Raw genomic sequence first — 25,515 nt, forward strand, 5'->3', positions numbered from 1 at the left:
CGGTTAAGAAATGAAATCTGCAGAGGAGAACACTTAGGGAAAAACTTGATAGTATTTTTAAAGAATTTTGATTTTTTTAAACATCCAGCTGTACTAAAGCGTTCTTGCCCAAGCTGAAACGAAGAAGGGAAAAACTTGATAAAAATAAACGAATTTTGAATTTTTTTTGAACATCCGGCCATACTAAATCGTTTTTGCCTAAGCTGAAATGAAGACCTCGCTGACGCTCGGTCAATAATCTAAATATAAACATTCTCCTTTTATGGACACTGACAGACAATGTTGCTGCTGCAGATTACAATATGTACATCTAATTAAATGTACATATTAATATGTCTGTCTCGCTGAAGTTTTGTTATTAAAATATTCCTAATGTAAATACAGTGAAACCTGGTTAAGTGGGACCTGGATAAGTGAGAAACCTCTATAGCTGGGACTCATGGTGCGGTCCCAACACTTTAGCACTGAATTACCTCTGTTACTGAGAAAAAACGAACCTCTATAACTGGGATTCGTTGTGGTGATTTTATAGTCACATTTACCTCTATAATTGAGATAGAGAGTGTATTTTACCTCTTTTACTGAGACTATATTTATAAGATTACATTTTCCTAATTGTTTTTTAGAATTGTATAGGGAATTGACCTCTGTATCTGAGATAACGTCAATCTATGACCTCTCTAACTTGGACTTCATTGAACAATTTCCGTATTCTTACTAACTCTTAGTCTATCCACAAATTCCGCATTTGCCTAGTTGTGTCTAAACAACTTCAAGTTTGATTTAGTTAATTTATGTAAGTAGTCAAAACTATCGAAACGAAAGCTGAAATTTTGATAAGTAACACGAAAAAATATATTTTCATTTATTAAATTTCTAATACGCAATGAAGTCTGTATCAAATTTAATTTAATTTTGAAATATCTATCCTTTGAAGAATCATTCAAAACAAATTCAAAGAAATATTTAAACAGACTTAAAAAATATTTAGGGTCAAGGATTATTTTACCTTATTTAATTTTAAAGATAATCACTAAAACCTTATTAACCACCTCTATAACTGAAATATACTCTATTCTCACCTCTATTAATGGAACCCTCTATAAATGAGACAAAAAAATATTTGTACCTGGCTAACTGGGAGCCTGGGTAAGTGGTAAACCTCTTTAAGTGAGACAAATTTGCTCGTCCCTTGAGATCCCACTTATCCAGGTTTCACTGTATAAGTGAATACTTGATCTACATATAACTATGTCTATATAAGCACTGATCAGTGCCAACGAATTTATAAATAAATACCTATTGTATTAAGCAATGGACTTTTAAATTCATGCGCACTGATCAGATATAAGTACGAAGGTAAGAGTTAATAAATAAATAAACAATAATAAAAAATATATATTATGGGACATTTTTACACAGACTATACAGACTTGTATAAGACCCACGCTAAGCTCAAGAATGCCTGTGTTGTGGGTACTCAGACAACGATATACCGGGTGTTTCCTGTAACACGGGTAAATAATTAGACCATAATAATATATTGTACTCCTCACACGATATAACTTTTGATTAACAAGTTTTAAAAGTTATGAAATCTCGTCATTTTATATTTTTCAAACAAGTTAAATATTATTTTCAATGTACGCTGACATCACTCGTGTTTGACGTTGCTTGTAGTAGTAGTAGTAGTAAACTCTTTATTGTACAAAAAGACATATTAAAAATAACATACAATTAGCAAGAAGTACAAAGGCGAACTTATCCCTTTGAGGGCTTGTCACGCTTTAACCATAACAATATGGAAGGTAGAGGGACTTCTACACTCCATACATAACAATTTGCTTGCAAATACATTGCGTCTTATAATAAACTTCAAAGTGTAATAAAAATCTAAATATAAGTTATTTTTAAAAGTTGTTGAACAAATGTTGGTCAGTTTGAGGAGTACAGCCTACAGTTTAATTTATTGCTCCTGTTACAGGAAACACCCGGTATAGAAATATTTAAATAGGTACATAGAAAAACAGCCATAACTCAGGAACAAATATCTGTGTCATCACACAAATAAATGTCCTTACCGGGATTAGGCATGTCATAGGCAGGGTCACTACCCACTAGGCCAGATCGATCGTCAGTTGATAATCTTAAGTCATAGACTAGGAATCCTCTAGACGGAGTTTAGAGCAATTATTTCATGAAACCGATGCTGCCAAAAATACTGGGATGCGGAGGACAAGTGAGCGAGTCCCGTGCCGTGATTAGTCCGTTCAAAGACACGGGCGTCACACAAAGACACTTTGACTCGAAAATGGAGTAAAACAACTGTTGTTAACGCAACCTTTATTTGTATAAACCTAATGAAGTAGGTAGCTAAACGCAGCCATCGGGCTCGACTAGTATTTTGGAAGCTGTTTCTAAAGCACCAATAGGAGCACTCCACATACCCTGTATCGCGGCCAATTAGAGGCACCTAAATCTAAACCACCATTTTGTACTGTTCATTGTTCAAATTATGCAAATCACTCTTTCATCAGCCTTTATACAATTACCACACCACTCCTACATCTAACCGTTTAGTCAAGAACTCTTGTAAATCAGTACTTTGGAAAATTATGATAGTTTACTTCAAATCGAAGTTTAGAAAGCTTTTTAGGGTTCCGTACCTCAAAAGGAAAAAACGGAACCCTTATAGGATCACTCGTGCGTCTGTCTGTCTGTCTGTCCGTCTGTCACAGCCGATTTTCTCCGGAACTACTGGACCAATTAAGTCAAAATTTGGTACACATATGTAAGTTTGTCACCCAAATACGGACATATAACGTAAACAAATGAATTTTATACATGGGGGCCACTTTTTCAAACTATATCATGTTACATATCAAATGAAAGAGCTTATTGTAAGGATCTCAAATATATTTTTTTTATAATTTTCGAATAAACAGATTAGAAGTAATTCAAGAGAATAGGCAAAAAATTACCATTCCCTCCCCCTTTATCTCCGAAACTACTGGGTCTAAAATTTTGAAAAAAATACATTAAAATAGGTCTATACCTATAGATGACAGGAAAACATATTAGAAATGTACAGTCAAGCGTGAGTCGGACTTAATTACTTAGTTTTTGATCCGACCCCTACGGATTTTATAAAGAGATTTCACACACGTTTCACATAAAAAATACATTTTTAAAAATTGTGTAATGTACGGAACCCTTGGAACGCGAGTCCGACTTGCACTTGGCCGGTTTTTTTATTTGAGTCGTCAAGATCCTTACCTGCACGGCGGCTACAACTACCGTATATTTGTGGCAGAGTGGGTAGCGCTACTATGCTCAGTCTGGAGGATGTTTTGTCTGTGTGTTAAGTGGATTACGATTTCAAACACCTGTTTTGTTCCAGCGGCCGGCTCGGAGCATCATTCTTCCCACGAAGAAGAACACGAAGAACACGGCAAAAAGGCCTACGAGGTAACAATAAATAAGAATAAGAATAATTTTTTATTTATAATAAAATACGTATGCATAAAGGTGACCGGTAAGCCCCAAACTAGGCTGAGCCTGTATCTTGGGGCTTACAAAAGAGTAGGTAACAGTACTAAGCCTAATTAAAATTATGTGTGAGAGAGGGTGATAAGATGTAGGTACCGTAAAATGGGGTGAGTCGGGTCAAAACTGAAATTCAAACCTCGATAACATTTTACTTTTACATATGAAAACTGAATGGTGTATATAATAAGTGTTCCGGACGTTTGTATTTTAGTTTTTATGTTATTTTGGGTAGTTCCGCCATTTCATAACTTTGAAGATAAAGAGGAAAACTCACCTCACCCCGTAGTGCCTCGTATTTGGGGTGAGAGGGGTTTTCATACAAAGGTGATTTTGGAAGATTGTTGGATAGATTTTTTTTTATACATTATTTTTGTAGCAGTAGCCTTAAAATCCCTTCTCACCCCCCTCTCAAAACTTCTCTCCCCATTCATAACCCACCTCTCCCCGCGAAACCTACTCACCCCGTTTTACGGCATGCTTTTAGCGTGTGTATACGTGTGTGTGTGAAAGGTGTAGGAGAGCGAGTGAGTCAGGACTAGATGAAATGAAATGAAATGAAAATATTTATTTTTTCTACTCGTGGACTGTAATTCTTGAATTAAGATTTAAGTGTAATATTCATTTCGATACGGTTTAGTCAACTATAATGAAATTGACCAATCACAGCTCGCCGCGATCAAGAGGACGAAACAAAACCATAGCTCAAACATATAGTAGTATAGTAGAATCAAATTGCATCATAATTCAGAAACGCGCATGTGACATCCTTAATATAGCAACATCCATAGACTACGAAGACCACTAAGGCTGGTTTTAGTGTTATGCGGACCGTCTGTGCGGATCGCTCCGCACCGCCAAATTGTATGAGAACACATACAAATAAATTTACATTGATATAAAAAATACAAACATTATTACCTATTTATATGTATAACAAGGAAAACATAGAAAATTAATACACTAGTAAAAACCAGGATACAAAAAAGAACAATCACATGACATAGACTACCGTCCTTTTCAAAAATAAAATTTTAAGAGGGTAATACTTATTGATATACTTGGTCAAGTAGATCTTGTCAGTAGAATAAGGAGGCACATTTGAAAAACGTAGGCGCGAAGGGATATCGTCCCAAAGAAAATTTGAATTTCGCGCCTTTTTTTACTGACATGATTTGCTTGACCAGCTATATTTGGTGTGGCCACACCAATTCAAAGTATTTGTAATTTTTAAGTATTTAAATCTATTCGTTCTAATATTTTGGTAATTATATTTGCACATTCACTCATTGTTATGTCCGCATGACACAACCGCTTCTAACAACATTGACAGTCTCACGTTATACAATAGATTGTAGGGTAAAATTTGTTATCAATATTGAGATCATGGACAATCATAGAAGTGATTGTTATTTAAACAATATAATTGTTAGGGAGTCTATTTAAGGAGGTACTTACGTTGATAGCTGTGTTGCTATACTTCTTTTTTATTTAATTTCGGAGCGGAGAATTTTTGATTGGGGTTCAATGAAATTCGTAGCAAAATCTGGGCATATCAAAATTCGTATCATAAAAGTTTTATACTTTTCCATTACAGATTTTGACTACCGAAAAATAATCACGAACCGAAATGAAATATGTTTTTAACTTAATATATCATTTTAGTTTTTAATTTTTAAACAGAGCGTCATTCCCTTTTTTAGAAAATGTATTTGATTGCTGTCATGTAATAAAATATCCATATTTAATCTTTCACATGTGTGTGGTGGTCAAAATCGTGAGATCAAACCTCGATTGTGCCGTATACTGTAGAGCAGAAAAATCGTTTTCGGAAATAATTAAAAAAAGATAAAGAAATATTCAATCAGGATCCTTATCGTACAAACAAGAATTTAAACTAACCAATTTAGAACATTAAGTTTTTGGCAAAAATTTCATTTTTGGTACAAGATTTTATCGCTGACTGTACTTTTCTTACGACAGATAACTAATACTCATCGAGACAATTCTAAAAACCCCTAACACAATTAGGTTGCGTTGTCTCATCTCATAGCTCCTATGGCCACCTCCTGTCTCCATCATCAGACCAGCTCGATGGTACCATAATATTGCATTGTCATCTGATTTATACATGCATGCAAAATTTCAGCTCAATCGGAAACCGGGAAGTGGATCAAATTTAACTTGCAAGATTTGATTACAGACAACGGTCAGGTGAAACTAAAAAATAAAAGCTTGTAAAAACATAGCATCGCCTTTCGTTACAGGAGAAAAAAGAAAAATGCTACAGAATGAAAGACAAAAGATCTTATACGTGCTTTACAGTAATAAAATAAATGATGTAGTAGGATATATACGGAGCAGAAAATTTATTTCAATCATAAACTACGAGGAAAGAATTCAGTTTAATATTTCCTATTAACTACCTATTTATGTCATATTTCTTTGACGTAAACCAAATTGGAAGTATTGCATTTACAGGGGCTTTTGCGTAGGCGGTCAATATAGATTACGCTATTTCATTTCTCAATAGTTTAGCTATATGACCTTTGACATAACAAAACAAAAGACAGGGTTATAAATAAATACAGGGTGCCTCTGGCATCGGGCATTTAAATAGAATAACCGTTTCTCGTCTTCAAACTAAATACCTACACACCTTATTTTGCACTTTTACAATTACTTGTTTGCACCGTCTGGACCCTATTACTTATACCTAACCCTTATTACTAAGTCTGTCTGTTTGGCATTATTTTAAAAGGCAATACCTACCGTACCGCTACCCTATGTAGATGATAGGGATCACGCATAGCAATGACTAACTGAAAAAAAATCCATATTGGTTTTTAGCGGCAGAGACAAAATGTGACGTTCCATTGATAAAGGTACCTTATGGTGGTTGGTGATTACGTCACCTAGTATCGCATTAGTATTGAAGCGTCGTTAACAACAACGTAACCGCCGACCGCCATAAGGTTCCTTTTACTATGGAACGTCACAAATAAAGCCTATGCCACGTTGGTAAAACTGATCTTCGGCGAAATAAGAAACACTCTAAGGTACAATCAATAGATTATACGATTCTGATTCATACCTGGTCATATATTTATTATTTATGGACGACGTCGCTTGATTTTGTCTCTTTTTTTTATTATAGTTCATAAATGATAGAAATTAATTTATAAACATTTCAAAATTTAAAGCCTATCCTGGTCAAAGGTATCCTGTATATAAATTATAAACAAGAGGGAACTCGAAGGTCTCGAAGTAGTGAGAACTTCAGAAGTCAATTACGACCCTGTATTGTACGGGGTGCCAATTATATGTCGAATATGCATATATTAAACATTTCAAAGGATATCTCGTTAAACATACCATTCATTTGAATATCGGTGTATGACAATACATAATGTAGGTAGTCATGTTTAGAAGGTCTTGCATGGGAACATAGCTGGTTGAATATGTACGAGCGGCATAGTGCTCAAATATATCTAAACACGACTTTTGACAAGATATATCTAAACTTGTCAAGGCAAATGAGTAGACATGCTCAGATAATTTTAAATCATTATTAACCGGAATAAAATACCTACATAGGTAAATACATACTGTTTTGTAGATTATTTGTAGGTATATTTAGGGATACCTCTCGTACCTACGAACTACGAACGCAAGTGTCGAAATCGGGATGCTGATAAAACATCTGACACAGATGATAAAGGCCTATTATTATTATATTTTAAGAATGCCTAACCTTAAAGACGACTCACGTTAGACCGGGCCGTGTCCGGACCGGAGCTTCCGGCGCTTACTTATTATATTTGACATATATTTTATATATTGTCTTCGGTTACCTCGATAGTTACTCATGAAATAAAACTATTGAAACGGATTATAACGCATTGAATTTATATATTGAATCCCGACGTTTTGAACCCTTTACAGCGTTCGTGGTCAACGGGTGACTGAAGAAGAACTACACTGTGCAAAACTACCCACTTACAAAATAATGAGTTGATGATATAGTATAAACAATACGCGATATAATCCGTTTCAATAGTTTCATTTCATATTTTATTACGTTTGTTACCTTTTACGTTGTTGTTGATGTATTTTTTTGTAACAGGGTCTTCACAAGGAAACGAAGAGCAAAAAGGGTCACCACGACAAAGAGGACCATCTTGGCAAGTATGAGGACCGCGGGGGCCACAATAAGGAGCACCACGACGAGTCCGGGCACTACGGGGAGCATGAGCACGAGGAACATGGCAAGAAACATGCTAAGGTATGTAATTAAGAGCCGTGCGTGTCGATTAGTCGCCGGCGACTTGGTCTTTGGTCTCTCCAAAGCATAGGCCCTAGGGCCAGGAGGTCAACAGGCCGATTTTTAGGGTTCCGTACCCAAAGGGTAAAACAGGACCCTATTACTAAGACTTCGCTGTTCGTCCGTCCGTCCGTCCGTCCGTCCGTCTGTCCGTCCGTCCGTCCGTCCGTCTGTCTGTCACCAGGCTGTATCTCACGAACCGTGATAGCTAGACAGTTGAAATTTTCACAGATGATGTATTTCTGTTGCCGCTATAACAATTTTTTTATTTTTTATTTATTTATCATAAAGTACACAACACTTTTATAAACATTATATTCCTCGCCAAACTGCAATTGCAGTTTGTTGGCGAGATCGCGCTCATCTTCACAAACATACATATTATGCTATGCACTAAATACTAAACTTAACTTAACAACTAAATTCAGGTAAAGGTATATTTTAGGTACAGTTTAAATGTTAGGGTATATTATCCAATAACGTATTTTTTAACTCGGTTTTAAATTTAGCCCTACTACTTTTATTTTCTTCCCTTAGGTAGTTAATTTCGTTATACAATTTTGGTATCAAAAACAAATCAGTTCTTTTGCCATAATAGTTTTTAGCAGTATTTTGTACAATTTTTTTAAGCCTTATGCTCTTTGTTCTATATCTACTTTGTTTCAACACCTTAAATTTATCATCAAAACAATTTTCTACTGCTATCAAGTATTGCACCTTTTGATGTATAGGAAGTATTTTACATATCTTGTACAATTTGTCGTAATTCCCTTTAAGCCTATTTTTAATTTTTTTATTAACTAGGTATTTCATAGATCTTAACTGTATTTTTTTAATTTCGTCTAAATAAGTATGAAAAGTTCGACCATAAACACTTAGACCATAATTAATGATTGAGTCCACTAACGCGTAATAAACAACGAGCATTGTTTTTTTATTAATTAATCTATTTAAGTGATATAACTTACTTAGGACTGAACGGAGTTTTGAACAAACTGCAGTAACATGTGTTTTCCAGTTAAAATTGTTATCTACATGCATACCTAAATACTTGTATGTACTAACATATTCTAAAGGTTCACAGCTACAGCTATAGATATTATTTATTCGGTTGTGCAGACATTCGTACCCGTGACCTATAATTCCATACTCATTGTAATTAACAGTTTTCGCCTTACGATTGTATGGGGAATATATATGCATACACTTCGTTTTTGATAAATTGATAATTATACCGTTATCGTGGGCCCATTTCACTACATTTGTTGTTGTTGTTGTTGGTTGTTTTACCCTTTGGGTACGGAACCCTAAAAACAGAATAAAATAAAGATTTAAATGGGGCTCCGATACAACAAACGTGATTTTTGACCAAAGTTAAGCAACGTCGGGAGTGGTCAGTACTTCGATGGGTGACCGTTTTTTTTTTTGCTTTTTTTTGTTTTTTTTGCATTATGGTACGGAACCCTTCGTGCGCGAGTCCGACTCGAACTTGCCCGGTTTTTGAATTCCGATCACTAGATTTCGTCACTCGAATATCGGTGGAAAACGGCGATATGCTAATTTTTGAAATACGAGCGATCAAAATTTGGAATGTAGTGGTATTGACCACTCGATTTCAATTCTATTAGTAGAATTTAAACGCCTAGTAGTGGAGATGCCATTTAACGAAATACACGAAATCGAGTGGTAGAATTTCAAAAATCGGCCCCCAAGTCGAGCGCAAGCATCACTAAAATATGTTGTGTTTTTCACAACTATGTTCAAGAGAGAGACGGATACAAATTGGTAATCTCGACAGTTGCTCGCAGTGTGAACGCTTCCATTCGAACCCGTGGTCCTAGTGGTCGCCGGCGACCAGCGCCCTGTTTATCAAAAGCTTGTAACTTGTAATACACGTGGAAGCCCCTTTCTAACAAAAGCTGTCAAAAAGGGACTTCCCCTTGTATTACAAGTTACAAGCTTTTGATAAATAGGGCACAGCAGCAGTCGCTTGTGCGTCGCCACTATGCAGCGAATCAAAACTGACGTTTTTGTTTGAAGAAATGTCACTGTTGACATTGACACATCTAATCCATATCGGATCTAGCCGTAATATTTGACGTATCTTAAAGTTAGTCCACGAACTGGGGCCCATTTCTCGAACGATAAAAGACTAAGGGCCACTTGCACCATTCACTAACCCAGGGTTAACAGGTTAAACCTGGAGTGTCACCATGGTTACCAGTACAATTTCACACTAGCTTAACGGTTTAACCGGTTAACCCCGTATTATTAGTCCACGAACTGTCAAATCGTATGGGTTGCCATGACAATAGGCACACCAATAAGGGGTCATCCATTAATTACATCACACGTTTAGGGGGAGGGAGGGGGTCAAGAAAATGTGACATTGTGACATGGGGGAGGGGGGAGACACAAACTTTGTGACGTCACTTTAACTTCATCAGTAACCGAAAATTTATTTAAATTATTTTATTCGCTGTAAGTACATTTAAATAACAAGTTTTTAAAACGATAATCGTTTTTATTCCTTTAATTTTCATTCCTAAGCAGTTTTGGGTTATAAAATTACTAATATTTATATCGTCAAAAATATTTTGATAATATATTAATAATACTTAGGTACTTACTTAATTCGATTTGGTGATTTCGTAGAAAAAATGTGACGTCACACTAGGGGGGAGGGGTTTGCCAAATGTGACCAAGTGTGACAAGGAGGGGGGGAGGGGTCAAAAAACCTAGAAATTCGTGTGACGTAATTAATGGATGACCCCTAATATTAGAATATCGTTCGAGAAATAGGCCCCTGTCAAGTCGTATGGGTTATGAGAATTGGCCCCTGGGGCCTATTTCTCAAACGGTCTCTTCTTCCTCGCGTTTGAGGAGCCTGGGGTCCGCTTGACAACTAATCCCGTGATTTGACGTAGGCACTAGTTTTTACGAAAGCCTATTTCTCAAACGGCGGAGTCTACTAATATTAATGGTGTGTTGTCACGGAAACCCATACGATTTTACAGTCCGTAGACTCATAATATTAGTCTAATGCCGTGTGAGAAATGGGCCTAGTTAAATGATTCTATTTCATACTATCCCATTCTGAACTGTATTTGACCCCAGTACGAGGAGTCAGGCAAGCACTCCAAGGGGCACAGCACGAAGGGAAGCCACGACATCCACAAAAAGGAGGAGTATGAGAAGAAAGTGGAGTTCTTCGAGGAGGAGGGAGACTCGGGGGAGGAGGAGAAACACGGCGGCTACCACAGTGAGAAGAAACATGGGGCGGTAAGTGAGAAGAAGTTAAGAAAGAAGTTTACAATTTCATAATAACCTTGTCACCCTTAGGGCCCCCCCACATCCAGCGTCTTTCGAGCGTCGGCGTCTACAACTGTATGGCCGCGCTCGACGCAACGTCGACGCAACTGCGCAGCGACGTCATTTTCCATAGCGCTGACCAGACGCCGACGCTCGAAAGACGCTAGATGTGGGAGAGCCCCTTATGGCTGATTTCACGGCGCTCGAACTTGCATGGGGTTTTAGTTACATTGCGGACTGTTAAGTCCAATTCAACCGACCGATCAAAAACCGCAATGTAATGAAACTCGCATGCGAATTCTCGCGTCGTCTAAATGAGCCCTTATTCGTGAAACTTAGCAAAACTCTGTTAAATTTTGCCCCATTCTAACAAACAATTTATTTATTACATAAATTGATCAAATGCTTATTAAAATTGACACGCATTTATGAATAGGTATATTATACCATACCGTTATATTATATTATATAACGGTATGGTATAATATACATACCTACCTTATATTACATTATACCGTTACTATACTTCCAACCCACATTCGGGGATAAAAAATATCCGTTGTAATTGATAAAATTACAACGGATATTTTGTAATTTTATTTGACTACTTGTTGACTATTTGTTTCCAAAATACCTATAATATTTATAATTAAATCTGTTCTGCCGTTTTTGCGCGACTGAGCTACTAATAAATAGAGCATCATTTATTTTACCCATATTTTTTACACTCAATAATATTTTCCTTGTATTTCTACGAAAAAATTACCTCAATATACTTCTTAGGCCCTATGCTAACCATCATGGTTTAAATATTCGCCCGTATTGAATTTATATACCGTATTATACTGTCAGCGAACCTTAAAATAAGTACTTTCACGTGCAAATTGAGAGCCTATTTTAAACCCTGAGGGCCTACCGCGAACCACGTTCGACGTGTTGCCTCTCTGTCGCACTTGTAAATTAGTACGTAAATGTGACAGGGAGGCAACACTTCGAATGTGGTTCGCGGTAGGCCCTCTGTATGCTAATTGCTAACCGGCTCGATTGGCCAACACGATTGGATTTCCCCCGATGGAATCTGTATTGAAACTGCGAGACGTGAAATCTGCTGGCACCGCTAAGTTAACAATTCGGATTAGCCGTCACGTAGCTAATTGTTAACCGGGTCAAAAAGGAGGTAAGTACATTTGTGGCAGTGAAAAGGGAGCCTAGTCGGTGCTTAACTGTCTCACCACTCAAAATAACTCTAACAGCTAAATTGTAGAATTATATTATTAAAACATATAATTTTTTTTAATAAAGTTGTAAAAAAATTAGTTTTGTGAAATCGTATATTATATTATTAAATCATATTTATAATCGGGTCTATCGCGAATTTATTTTGTTAAGGAGGTACCTTTATTTACCGACGTTTCGACACAGGTTTCACTGGTCGTGGTCGCGGCTAACTGAAGTTTCAGCAAATGTCAAAACATTCAATTATTCGTAAAATCCATTGAATTAGTTCCAAAATTAAAATGATTTTGTAATGGCGATAATGGCTGTTATGCGTGGTTAACACTTTCGCAACCGGGCAAAAAACGGCGCACTACCCCAGAAACCGGTCATCTATATCTGCGTACAAAAGAACCCGCTGGGCGGGTTGTCCGGCATCTGAGCAAACATTACGAGTGCCTACCAGGCGAGTTCTCGGTAGTCAAAGTGTTAAGCTGTAGAATAATCGTGAAATAGATAACGTACGAAGTAATGGTACCTAAACGCTAATTAAGGCTTTGAAACGGAAGGTCGTTAGTTTAAACCTTAGCAATGAGTTTCTCGAAAAGTAGTTACGAAAAGTAGTCACTATACAAGATGTCACAAAAATGGTGGGGATTTTTTTCTACTTCAGAAGTAGGAATCAGAATACGATACCGAATATGCCCCTCTTTTTTTACACCTATAATTCAATGGTGTAAAAAAGTTGCTTTCAATAAAAAAACATTGTTAGAACCATAAACCTATGTTTAAAAGACTATGTTGAAGAGATGTTTTAAGTAATATAAGACTAAACATTATTGGTATGGGAATACCTTGAAATAAAGAAGATAACACCTTCTGTAACAAGGTTCCTTTTACTTAGACGACACGTCTATTAGATTTAACACTGACATAAGCCGTTTATTTATTTATTTTAAACTTTATTGCACATACAAAAAGTACAACAGGCGGACTTAATGCCGGTATAGGCATTCTCTACCAGTCAACCATAGGGCGAAACAGAAAAGCGTCCATGTGGGTGCAGTGAGAAATAAACAGAAAAAAAAACGTAACTTTTGAGCGAAGTAAAATATCAACATTCTAAATACCTACTATTTACATATAATTATGTTATACCTTATGACTAAGAGTACACTAAATACATAGATAGATACATGGATACATAGATAGTTTCGTACCTAAACGGCTCAGGTGATGTCTGACCAATTTGGCGTGACTCGAACGAATCGCAAACAAACAATTAATTTGAAATATTTTACAAACTTTTATTTGGCTTCTGTAATCTAAATAACCTTGTATGGATGCTTCAAAAACTTTGTTTGATTGTCGAAAGTACAGGTATGATAATAGAGGCACTGAATTCCACTTTGATAGGTATAAAATAACACAGCTTGAAACATGACGCGTGAGGAATACCTACATATTTTTGTATTACTTGCATGCATTTACGACCTCGACGAACACGACGAACGAACAAACGAAGAGGTCCTGAGCATGGAAGGAGAGAAGAGATGCCTGTTAGACACAATAGCTAAGAGAAGGGGCAAGATGGTTGGCCACCTGAGCGGCTACCGCGAAAACCGAAATTCGCAAATTGCGGGGATCTTTCTCTTTTACTCCAATGAAGGCGTAATTAGAGTGACAGAGAAAAATCCCCGCAATTGACGATTTTCGGTATTGGCGGTAGCCCTACTGATATGGCACGACAGATTCTTTTTAAACATCCTGGAGGGCAAGATTGAGGGGAAAAGGCGCAGAGGAAGGCCCAGGCTCACATATCTCAGCCAAATAAAAGAAAAAGTTTCTGTCATGTCGTACGAGGGAGTTAAAAGGCTGGCCCAGCAAAAAGATGAGTGGCGATTACTCCACCTACAAGAGCATAGCTCTTAAATACTGATGATGATGATGACATGCATTTAATAGCAATCACTAAGTTTAAATACATACATTGAATTTTATTGGTACAACGAAATACAAGTAAATAAAACATCCTTACCTTATAAACACTTAATAATAAATTAATAAGTTTAAATAGATATAGCGAATTATCTAAAGCTCGCTGTTATTTTAAATCAACATACCGCTCAGCTTTCCGACCAGTTTACAAACACTAAAATAAAATCAATAGCTTTTATAAACCTGTACACATAAGAAAGGATTACTCATTCTTACTCATACAGGGTGATTCATGAGACGTGAGCAGGTCTAATCCTGCAAGCTCAGTAAGTGATAATTGATCGATCACCGTTGTATTTACGCAAAACAACCACACTTTTTCCTATTTTTTAACTTTTTGGTGAGGGCAAATTTAATTATCTACAATCATGGTCACCCTACAAGACCTAATTAATAAACATAAAACCTCTTGAACCGTAATGACAGCATTTTGATTACGAAGAAAATAAACTGTCAAACTTGAGTGAGATACGAGTTTTCAAAAGTAACCAGACCGTGATGACAGTGATTTCATTCAATTTGACACAGAATATCGGTACCTAGTTTAGTATTCTAATTTTAGGGTGACCATGCATGTCGTAAATTAAAACTTTTTTTTTTCAACACGACTAGAAAATTAACGTTAACCTCACTAATACTAATACGAAACAGTTGCTTATAATTTACGAAATGCGCAGTGTTAGTCCTGCTGACGTCTCCTGAATCATCCTGTATATGTTGTATGATGAATGAAATGCTTTCTTTGCACCCCTTTCTTTTGTGTGTTGTGATCCTTTTAATAATACAACATGTTATTACCATACATGAATGTATGTATGGTGTGGTAAGAGTAAAAAGCGGACGTAAACCAGAATATTTTGCAATATAAATGTACATCTTGTAAGAGATAGCTTGTCTGGCATCAAATATTTAAAGTTTATTTTTATTAAGTTTTTGTTTTCTCTAAACTTAATATTAGCTTCATATAATGATAATCGAAAATATCTAAATTTGTTTACTTTATATCCCATTTCACATGCGAATTACTTTTTCCAAAGTATGAAAACCTAGATTTCAATATGCCTAAATATATTTACCTGTCAACTAAAAAAGAATGATAAGGTGGCTTCACTCAGAATTCGAAAAGATCTCAAGCAATCAGAATTCCGAACACCCACAAGCGAGTCTAGACATCGGGATTGGATTAAAAACTCCAGATTAGCCTTTCTTACCTTATCTTTGATTATCTGTGAATTTGTTTAGGATAATGAGGGTTTTCTTAAGTTCGTTAGCTGATTGGAGATACACAGTTTTTCACGTAACACAGAGTTCACTCGGTGAAAGGATATTTTGCCTGGTTCGGTTGCTAAGAGAGCTTTTGTTTTTTACACACTCCAGTATCAATTCATAGATCAAATGACATCAAACGTTGAACATTTTCCGATACCTACTCGCATTGGTTGCAAAATTACCTAAAGGTTGAATAGAGTTAGAGGATAATTAAAAAAAAAAAACACTAAATATAGTAAAGTATTCACCTGTACCTACCCTGTCCCCAGTATCTACTTCTGTGCCTTCAATTCTAATTTTAATTTAAACTAGCATTAGTAAGTACCTAACTTTTTTAAATGGCAGGGGTGTATTTTAAGGGGCCAATCATTGGGTGGTATATCCTACTTTATACATAGTCTATCAAACAGACTTTGCCTATAAAAACTATGACAGTTCCTATTTTTTACAACGAACCTCGAAAAATGGCAGCAAATGTTGAAAGAGTCGGGTGCGAATATTCAATATCCAATTTTTTTATCGCATGTTTTTACTTAAAAAAAAGGTTTTGTTTACGTATAAAATTAGATATACGACCAGCATTCAATAAAATGCAGTCGTATGCTCCAAAAACTCTCGTTTACCACGCTCAGTGGATGAACAGACAGTTGAAATGCTTTTAAGGGCGAATACTGAGATGCATCCCTATGCAACTGCATCGCGATCTCATTGCCCAGTTTCCGACCGGCACACCGCCACCTGTTGGAAAATTGGGCAGTTAAAAGTGCATTTTAATGCATTTTTAAAGGAAATGTTTATTTTGTTTCGATTTGATTTGTGGCCAATACGTTCATTTTGAGTGGGTGGATAGTAGGTAGTCGCTTTGTATCTTCGGAAATCATTGGAAAATTTTATTGAAAACTGTGTTGGCTGAATATTATCGTAGGAGATTACTTTTCAGTAGCTATATATAGTAATACCTATAGATATGTATTCTTTAAGTATTTTTGATAAAGCTTTTACTTCATAGTCATTAACAAAGTCTCCATCGGATTATTTACTTACAATTACGTATTATCTATCTGAAACGCTAATATTTACATTTACCTATGCAAAATTGTTTTACATTTGAACCAAATCTTTTACAAAAATAACAAAATTTGATCAATTTCATCAGATATGTTATATTTTATATTTATAGAAATAACGGATCAGGAACAAAATCAGACAAGGGAATATGATTATACGAAACGTACCTAAATATGTATGGTTTGCACACAATAACTAAAAGAAACCTAGACTTAGGTCTTTCCGGACCTAGGTATCCTGTGCGAATCACTAGGGTTGCCTACGGCATCTGTGATCAATTCGGAGAACTAAACTTTCACCTTTCTTTGGCACTGAATTCTCCCATTAATATTAGTTTCCAACTAATTAAAAAAAACTTATGCTGTCAGTAAATATGACGATACGTTTTGAACCTGTACCCTTTACTATTAAAGAAGTAGAGTTTATGAGGTATATGGGTCAAAATTCTTTTCGTTGTTGTGTTTCTAGTATGTTACGTTACGCTTCTATTTTTGTCTTTTATCAAATAATTAAAACGTCTTTCTAGCTGTAGATCATAATTCTCTTGAGTAACCGGAGACGCCTTGTCTGTAATTTTCTGCATAAAACAGTCTGCCGATTTTTGCGGGGGAGGGGCACGTCAAATGTATGAGATAAACGTCAGTCCATACAAAAGTATACACAATTGTGCAGGGTTTTCGGCGGAGGGGTAAGCTTTTAAAGGCGACTCCGGTTATTAAATGCTCTAATGTTAACAAGCATATCATGACAAATGGTCCCACCCACTTCCCGATTAATTTCCAGGTCGTCCTGGCTAAGAGTTATTCAAATTTCGAAGTAGCAAGTTACTAACAAGCAAAAGTTGGGTCGTGCTTAATTGTACACCGTTTTACATGACTTGTGACATGACCGCTATTGCGATGTAACGTCTTATTTCCACTTTGGCATTTTATAAATGCCTTGACTGACTTGCAACGAGTGTGATCGCACATTCGCTGTAAAAATTGGCTATGTCAGTCACCTGTGCAAAAGTCTTTCGGTGCAAAAATAATCCTTGCACATAAGTGAGTCAATCCGTCCCAGTTCATAAATCACTTTGCAATCGCCATGTCGCGAATTTTCACCGAGCCAAGTCGAATTCGCCTCACGTTGATTGAAAACCGTGACAATACCGCAAGAAGTCAGTGTCAATTTTGATTAAATTGGTCAGCCAGCGTGATAGTTTCACTGCCAGCATTCAATTGATTCCGCTTTAGCAAACGTCATTAGATTGACAGTTGGCTAGTGAGATAATGTGGTAATAACGGGTTTTGTCGTCATCGTCATTTCAGCATATAATCGCCTACGGATATGATAATTACAGTTTTATCATCTCGGCGGTTGTATTGACTTGTGAAACAGCCCTTTAAGCCTACTTACAGAATCGAATAAGGACGCTAGACCGGGCCGTGTCCAGGAGGGCTATGATGGATTTATCACCATATCATTAATCATTTAATGCAGGATATGACGACTATCTGATAAAGGATATAATTCGGTAAAAAATCGCGAGGATAACGTATAAGTGACTAATGATAGCGTGATATGTTTTGAGGTTTATAAAAATCAATTTTAAACTCGATGACTTAAGGTGTATTTTAAAGAAAAGATGGTTAAATCACATTCTACCACTTATCCACATATGTCATTGAGAGTGAAAACTGTATTTTTCAGACCACAAGAGCAATTATCGAGACCCAGTGAGCACGACGATAAATTAATCAAAGGCTAGCTGTCAAAAGTCGACTATACGTCTAATTATCCAACAATCGTAGCCATTTACCGTGTATTATTGTCAAAGTGGACAAAACGGTATGAATGTTATAAAACTGTATAAATCCACTTATCCACTAAGTTTAAGTTGGAAATGTAGACAAAAGACACATTATCCAACAACCATGTTATGCAGTTAATCGTTTAACGACTATCGCTGTCAAAAGTGGAAAAGACGACAAATCAATAAAAACTGGATAAAATGTTAGTTTTATCATCATTTATACGCAGCCCTATCATTTATACAGTCGACCATCATAGTCTTGCGGCCGAGGCGTCCGACATGTCATTTTCTATGACGGCTGATCGATGTTCACGTGGTGCTTTCCAAAAAAAACGTAGGGGCTGGAAGCTCCGGCCCGGTCTAGCATGAGTATGACTCCTTCCTCCTTTAGTCTCTTTGTTTCTAAGTACAGTTAACCCTCACTACCCCATTTTTAATTTCATGCTAGAACAATAATAAAACCCAGACATACATTAGCAAAGTTAATATAATTTATGCAGACGATGCAAAGTTGTATTAAAGAGAACGGCTTTTACGAGCCGGCTCAGTGTTGCCGCTACTAATTGTACTTTTCAAATCTAGCTTTAATACTATAATTTTAGACGTTTAAAATACAAGCTAGAGCGAATTATATTCATAAGTTTTTAATTTTGTTGTCATTTTTAGGGTACCGTACCCAAAGGGTAAAAACGGGAGCCTATTACTAAGACTCCACTGTTCGTCTGTATGTCTGTCTGTCTGTATGTCACCAGGTTGTATCTTATGAACCGTGATAGCTAGACACTAGATGACTAGACAGTTGAAATTTTCACACACATGAAATACTAAGAAGTTCGCCAAGAAAGAAAGAAAGTGGTCTACCACTTTTCGACTCTATCAATCAGATGATAAAGTCGAAAAGTGGTAGACCACTTTCTTGGCTGACTGTACAATACTCTTTATTGCACACCTCACATACACGTAGTTTACAATAAATGTACAGTAACATAAACAAAGACAATAGAGGTAGCAACAGGCGGTCTTATCGCTTAAGAGGGATCTCTTCCAGACAACCTTTGTGTATCGGAGACAATAGACTTAGAATATACGGTAGGCGGCGCAAAGAAAAAATATGAAAAGTCCAAAGTTAGTTGCTAGGTACCTTCAATCGTAGATAATTCCTAGCAATGGATGTGAAAGAGAGCATTTTATTTGACTTACCCTGTCAATCACAAGAACATTTACCCCATTTCTCTAAAAAATCTGTCATTATTTTTAGCCTAAAAATTGCAATAAAGTTATTTACCTAAGTCCAATATTTTTGTGGTTATTATATCTTTTTGATTAACGAAATAATCTTGCCTATGCATTAAATCGTTATAAATTTAGGTAAAATTGTATACATTCGATTAAAAGTTTATGTCATATTATCATGTGTAAAAAATGAGTAGGAAAACTATGCTTCCAAGTTTTCTTTGGACCTGTGTCTTAGCCTGTTGTTTAAAAGTTCCTTAGTTTCTTGGCTTATCGTGGGACTTAATTAAAAATTGCACTGTTGGTTCCCCTGTACCTGATAGCATACTATTAAAACTATTAAATTACTTGAGCAAGTTACCCCAGAAGGGTTCCTTTCTACTACGCCAATGTATGCCTGTCAGCGCAGTCATGATATTTTTCGCACACTATTTATATCTATTACTGTTATGACAACGAAAAAACCCGCCCGCCGGCAACGCACTTGCAACCCTACGGCTCGGCCACGACGTTGCGCGATCGGCGGCGGCAACCATAGGTGTCAGCGAAAAATCCGATCGATGTCTCGCTCCAATATGATTGCTGCCGCCGCTGCTGCCGTACGCGCAATGACATGGCTGAGCTGTCAGGTTTTGCAGGGGTCAGGCGATTCTTCTGCTCATTCGTCTTTCATATCATAAAAAATACATATGTGATATAATATACATATGTTCTCTGAGCATCTGTATTTAAGGCTTAATGTTCATTTATGTATTTTTTCCACTGTGTTAAGTATCTTCTCACTAAATAAATAAAATGCATCGCCATATTACAAGAAAATATTTTTTTCATTGTTTTGTGTCTATAGGTACCAGGAGGAATTTTTAGTGTTATTTCTCCGCTCTGTGTTTAATAGACATTTTTATAAACAGGACGTATTTTTACACAAAGTGGCCGACTCGCACTTGACCAGTTATTGTTTAACGGTGTCCATTACCGGCATTAGAGGTAAAGTACTTATTGTTCTACTCGATGCTGTCTATTAAACATGATATTCTTGGACTTGTTGAGAAGTTTACGGCAATCTTTGATAAAATGAGTGAGTTGATTGTTCCAGTCTATTTAGTTATTGTACAGTCAACGTCAAATATATGTTTACACTTTTTGCCTTATTACAAAGGAGTAAGGAGCAAAAGCGTAAACATATTTTTGACGTCTACTTTACAGTGAAATCGGATCTGAAATCAGAAATAACCCTTTGCAGACTTTGAACAATGGATATAATACCTAGGTACAACTATTTAGATATAACACTGATTTAATCTTTCACGATTATTAAACATTATCAAACTGCAAAACGTTCAAACTGATGAAAAAGACCAGCTGCGGGTTCGAAAAAATCGCGCGGCTAGAAGATGTTGGTGTCAACTTGAGCCAGTCTTCTCCGAGACCACGGGGACAACGCCGTCCTCGAAACGTCGGAGGTAAATCTTAAAACTTAAATACGCGATTAAGTCCCGTTGTGCAGTTTGATAATATTTAGATATAATCATTCAAACATCATAGACGCTAGTGTGGAGTAGCCTTAACAATACCTTCATTTTGTTGTGTATTACTTACGCAACCAATAAACAATATTTTCCAAAATATATTTTATAATATAGCCTTAAGAAGCTTAATTGGTATTAAATTATACCTCATTTTTTTTAGCATTATAAATTAGGTAAACAATCTTGATGTGTCTTTTAATTGAAAAACACATTTTAAAAATAAGTTACGGCAAATATGTAACAATTATGAATCTAAAACGATCATTTATATTCTTCTGCTTTCATAAGTAATCGCTTTTGATTTTTAAAAAGCGTTTTTCAATTAAAAGACATGTCAAGATCGCTTACCTTCTTGCAAGTTCTTTCTAATGCTAAAAAAACGAACTATAAGGTAAGGTACCTTTAGACATATTTCTGAAAATATGCTAATTTTGATTTTATTGATACTTAATATAGAGATACGAAATACGACGTATTCAGTAGGTCACCTTAATAAAACACCTAAATAGCATGCATTAGAGAAAATTACTAGAATAAGAACTTTTTCTCGTCACGCAAAAACGGCAGATCAAATTAGGGTGAAATTTCTGATTTCTAACTTAAGTAGAAAATCTGTAAACTAATTAAGTTTAAACTGTAAAGATGAGTGTTTCGCAACGTTACACAACCCCTTTGCTTTGCTGGCTTATGAATACCCGAATTTTAATAGTTATTTGTTTTACAAGGGGACAAAGTTGTTGTTTAACCTTTCGTGGTATAAATAAGCAAGCGAAAGTTGAGCGTCGCGTTGGCGAGTGTTAAACAAAATTTTCTTCCAAATGAAACACTAAATTTTTCAGCACACCAACAAGAGAAAAATACTAACTGTAAAACAATCCAAATCAAATGCAAGTTAAAGTTATTATGTCAAGTTATTTTCATTAACAATTATCACCTAAAAGTAATTTCTACCTAACATGAGGATTGTGGGCAAAATGCAACTTTCTCATCCGGTTTTATATGTACAGTCGCCATCATATATATCGGAGCGGCCAAGGTGCTCACAATGTCTGAACGCGCACTCTAATGCCTTGACAATAGAGGCGTGTTCAGATATTTGTGAACACCTTGGCTGCTCCGATATATCTGATGGCGACTGTACTATAACGAGAGGTTTTACGAACTGGTATGGTGGAAATTTATTTAGGTACCTACTTCCACTGGTTCGTGTGAAGAGCTGATTAAAGTAAAGTAGTAGTGATTAAGTTCGCCATTTGTACATTATTTTTATGTTTTATGCAATAAAGTTTAAATAAGTCTAAATAAATAAAGTGATACCTAAACCTAACTAAAGTTCATCTTCAGCAGTTTCACATATTTCACTTGCTTACCGACATTTCTCATTCAACAGGGCGGCCATTTCAAGAAAGGAAAACTCCACAACGACCACCATGAGAATAAGAAGGGCGAATCCGGACACTTCATCAAGGGGGGCCACCACTTCTCTCACAAGGTGAGTGGTCGTTGTCGTATGATTATGGTCAAGTTCAGGGCTCTTTAAACCCTGGCCCGCGGGCCAAATCCGGCCCGCGAAGCGTTCCAATCCCGGCCCGCCGACAGCGGTCCAATCCGGCCCGCGGGATCCAGGCTCCAGGTGTTCAGCCCTATCAGTATCAGTTCAGCAGCAACCAGATACACCCCCCTTCCTCGATGCCGGGTGTCATTCTGAATCCTTAACAACGTTTGTCCTAAAAGTCACTTGCCCTAACTGGTTTGTCCTAATGGGCATGTGCCCTAACAATCAATTGTCATAACGATTATTTTCCATAATGTAAGGTTCTGAAAAATGGTTAGGTTTTAGAACTTACTGCCACAAAAGTAGATTAGGTTAGGGTTAGAACTGCGACCCTCGCAAAAAAGAAAATATGCTTAATAACATTAGGATAAGTAATCAATAATTAGGGAAACCAAAATTAGGGTTTTTAGTGTTAGGACAACTGATCATTATGATAAACAATATTAGGGAATGCAAAGATAGGAGGAAAGACTTTAGGGATTCAGATATAGATCCCTCGATGCCAACGGTGGCCCGCGCGAAAATTCTGAGGCGCAATATGGCCCTCAGGAAAAAAAGTTTGGAGACCTCTGGTCAAGTTTATGTAGTATTCTTCTTTTTGTTTTTGTTTATTGATTCAAAAATGCACGCAGCATTACAGCGAACTAATACACTGTAAGATTTATAATAGACAGTAGGTATTTTTACTGCACTACTATGTACCTGTTAAGGGGGAGGCCTATGTTAAGGGGGAGGCCTATGTTAAGTGGGAGGCCTATGTTCAGCAGTGGACGTCTTATGGCTGAGATGATGATGAAGATGATGACCATGCACCTACATAGTCAAGAAAGGACAAACAGAACAAATGTAAGAAAGAAAAACTTATACAAGACAGAAGATAAAGATGGAACTAGAACCAACTAATGCCGTAATCACCTAAAGACATTTGACTGTCCCATAGAAGTCTGCGGTATCACGTCAGCCGGAATGTATGGACCAACCAATTTTTTAGGATTCCGTACCCAAAGGGTAAAACGGGACCCTATTACTAAGACTTCGCTGTCCGTCCGTCCGTCCGTCTGTCACCAGGCTGTATCTCACGAACCGTGATAGCTAGACAGTTGAAATTTTCACAGATGATGTATTTCTGTTGCCGCTATAACAACAAATACTAAAAACAGAATAAAATAAAAATTTAAATGGGGCTCCCATACAACAAACGTGATGTTTGACCAAAGTTAAGCAACGTCGGGAGTGGTCAGTACTTGGATGGGTGACCGTTTTTTTTTTTTGCATTATGGTACGTAACCCTTCGTGCGCGAGTCCGACTCGCACTTGCCCGGTTTTTTTTTCTCGAAATCGCCATTAGTCTTTAATAGAAGTTGTTCAGTATGACATATAAAGTCACATTAGGCAGAGTATGGCTGGTGGTTAAAATTTCACACTGTTTAGTCCTTCTTCTTCTTCTTCTCGTAAGCTTTTTTCCCATCATCTGGGGTCAGCTCTCCTTGTCTGTCTTTTCCATTTTTCTCTATCCTGCGCTGTTGCTGCGTCCATCTCGGTCTCCTTCAGATCTCTCTGGACCGTCGTCAGCGGGGGGTCTTCAGCGGCGACGCGTCGTGGATGTGGTCTGTAGGGCGGCGAAGTATATGGCCATACCATCGCAAGCGACGTTCCTTGACCTTGTCAATGATGGGAGCGACTTTGTAACTGCCTCGGATGTGTATGTTTCGGACTTTGTCTCGAAGTGTTAAGCCCGCTGACCAGCGTAGCATGCGCATTTCTGTCACGTGAAGTTTTGACAGATGTTGCTGTGTAGACGCCCAGCACTCTGTACCGTAAAGTATAGCTGTCTTATCGCTGTTTTGTACAGTTTACCTTTTAGTTGGATGGATGGATTTTGTTCACACTGTTTAGTTAGATATACAAATATTCTATGTATGTGTAACCGTAGTAACCTCATACCGAATAAAATGTATTTAATACGTGGGCCATACTGAAAGTTTCTGGATTCTGATATATGAGACGACTTATTTTTTTAAGTGGCCAGTCCAGGAATTTTTAGTATGCCCTAAGTACCAGTTAGAACCAACCCTATACCTTTACAATGCTTTACTCTTATTAATTTCAATATGTCCCCAGGGTCACAAAGCCGCGGATGGTCACGACGGTCACGGCAAGCACCACGGGGCGCACCACCACGGTGGCGGTCACCAGAGCGGCAAGAAGTGGGTGTACCACCACGGGTACCCCGCGAAGAACGCGAACCTCATCGTCATAGACCGCCGGGCCGATCGGTACATGCACGGACCTAACTACTATGGATAATTTGAGAAAAACGTGTGGTCAAAATTCTTTTCTGTCTTGTTTTTTGTCTCCGAAAATGTGACGGAGTGGAGATTTTTGTATGGGGTTAAATTTAGTTTTAAATTTTTCTTATAAGAATTATAATTTACAGCTAGAAAGACATGCAATAGCGCTCAATTTTTTTTTTGATATAAGACAAAAATAGAAGATCGACAGGAGTGGTCAGAAACAAGAGAACGAATAGAATTTTGACCCAATCATAATACAATGTTTAACCTAGGTTTGGTAATACTTATAAGTGCCACTTGCACCATCCCAGTTAAATTCAGTTTCGATGAACGATGTCCTATGTTTTTTAACTGTTAATGTAGGGGTTAAACACTGT

The 25,515-nt window shown here is 36.9% G+C and overlaps 1 protein-coding gene across 1 annotated transcript in view; it reads left to right on the plus strand.

Moving 5' to 3' along the window:
• The window catches only part of LOC134670641 (FK506-binding protein 5-like), a 45,093-nt gene extending 19,783 nt beyond the window's left edge, over positions 1–25,310 (plus strand). The window contains exons 2-6 of the mRNA XM_063528450.1: positions 3,401–3,468; positions 7,673–7,831; positions 10,988–11,152; positions 22,680–22,781; positions 24,966–25,310. Coding sequence (XP_063384520.1) covers positions 3,401–3,468; positions 7,673–7,831; positions 10,988–11,152; positions 22,680–22,781; positions 24,966–25,151 — 680 coding nt within the window. The 3' untranslated portion in view covers positions 25,152–25,310. The remainder of the gene's footprint in view (positions 1–3,400; positions 3,469–7,672; positions 7,832–10,987; positions 11,153–22,679; positions 22,782–24,965) is intronic.
• The last annotated feature ends 205 nt before the right edge of the window (positions 25,311–25,515 follow it).

Source organism: Cydia fagiglandana, chromosome 14 (assembly GCF_963556715.1).
Source record: "Cydia fagiglandana chromosome 14, ilCydFagi1.1, whole genome shotgun sequence".
Lineage (NCBI taxonomy): Eukaryota > Metazoa > Arthropoda > Insecta > Lepidoptera > Tortricidae > Cydia > Cydia fagiglandana.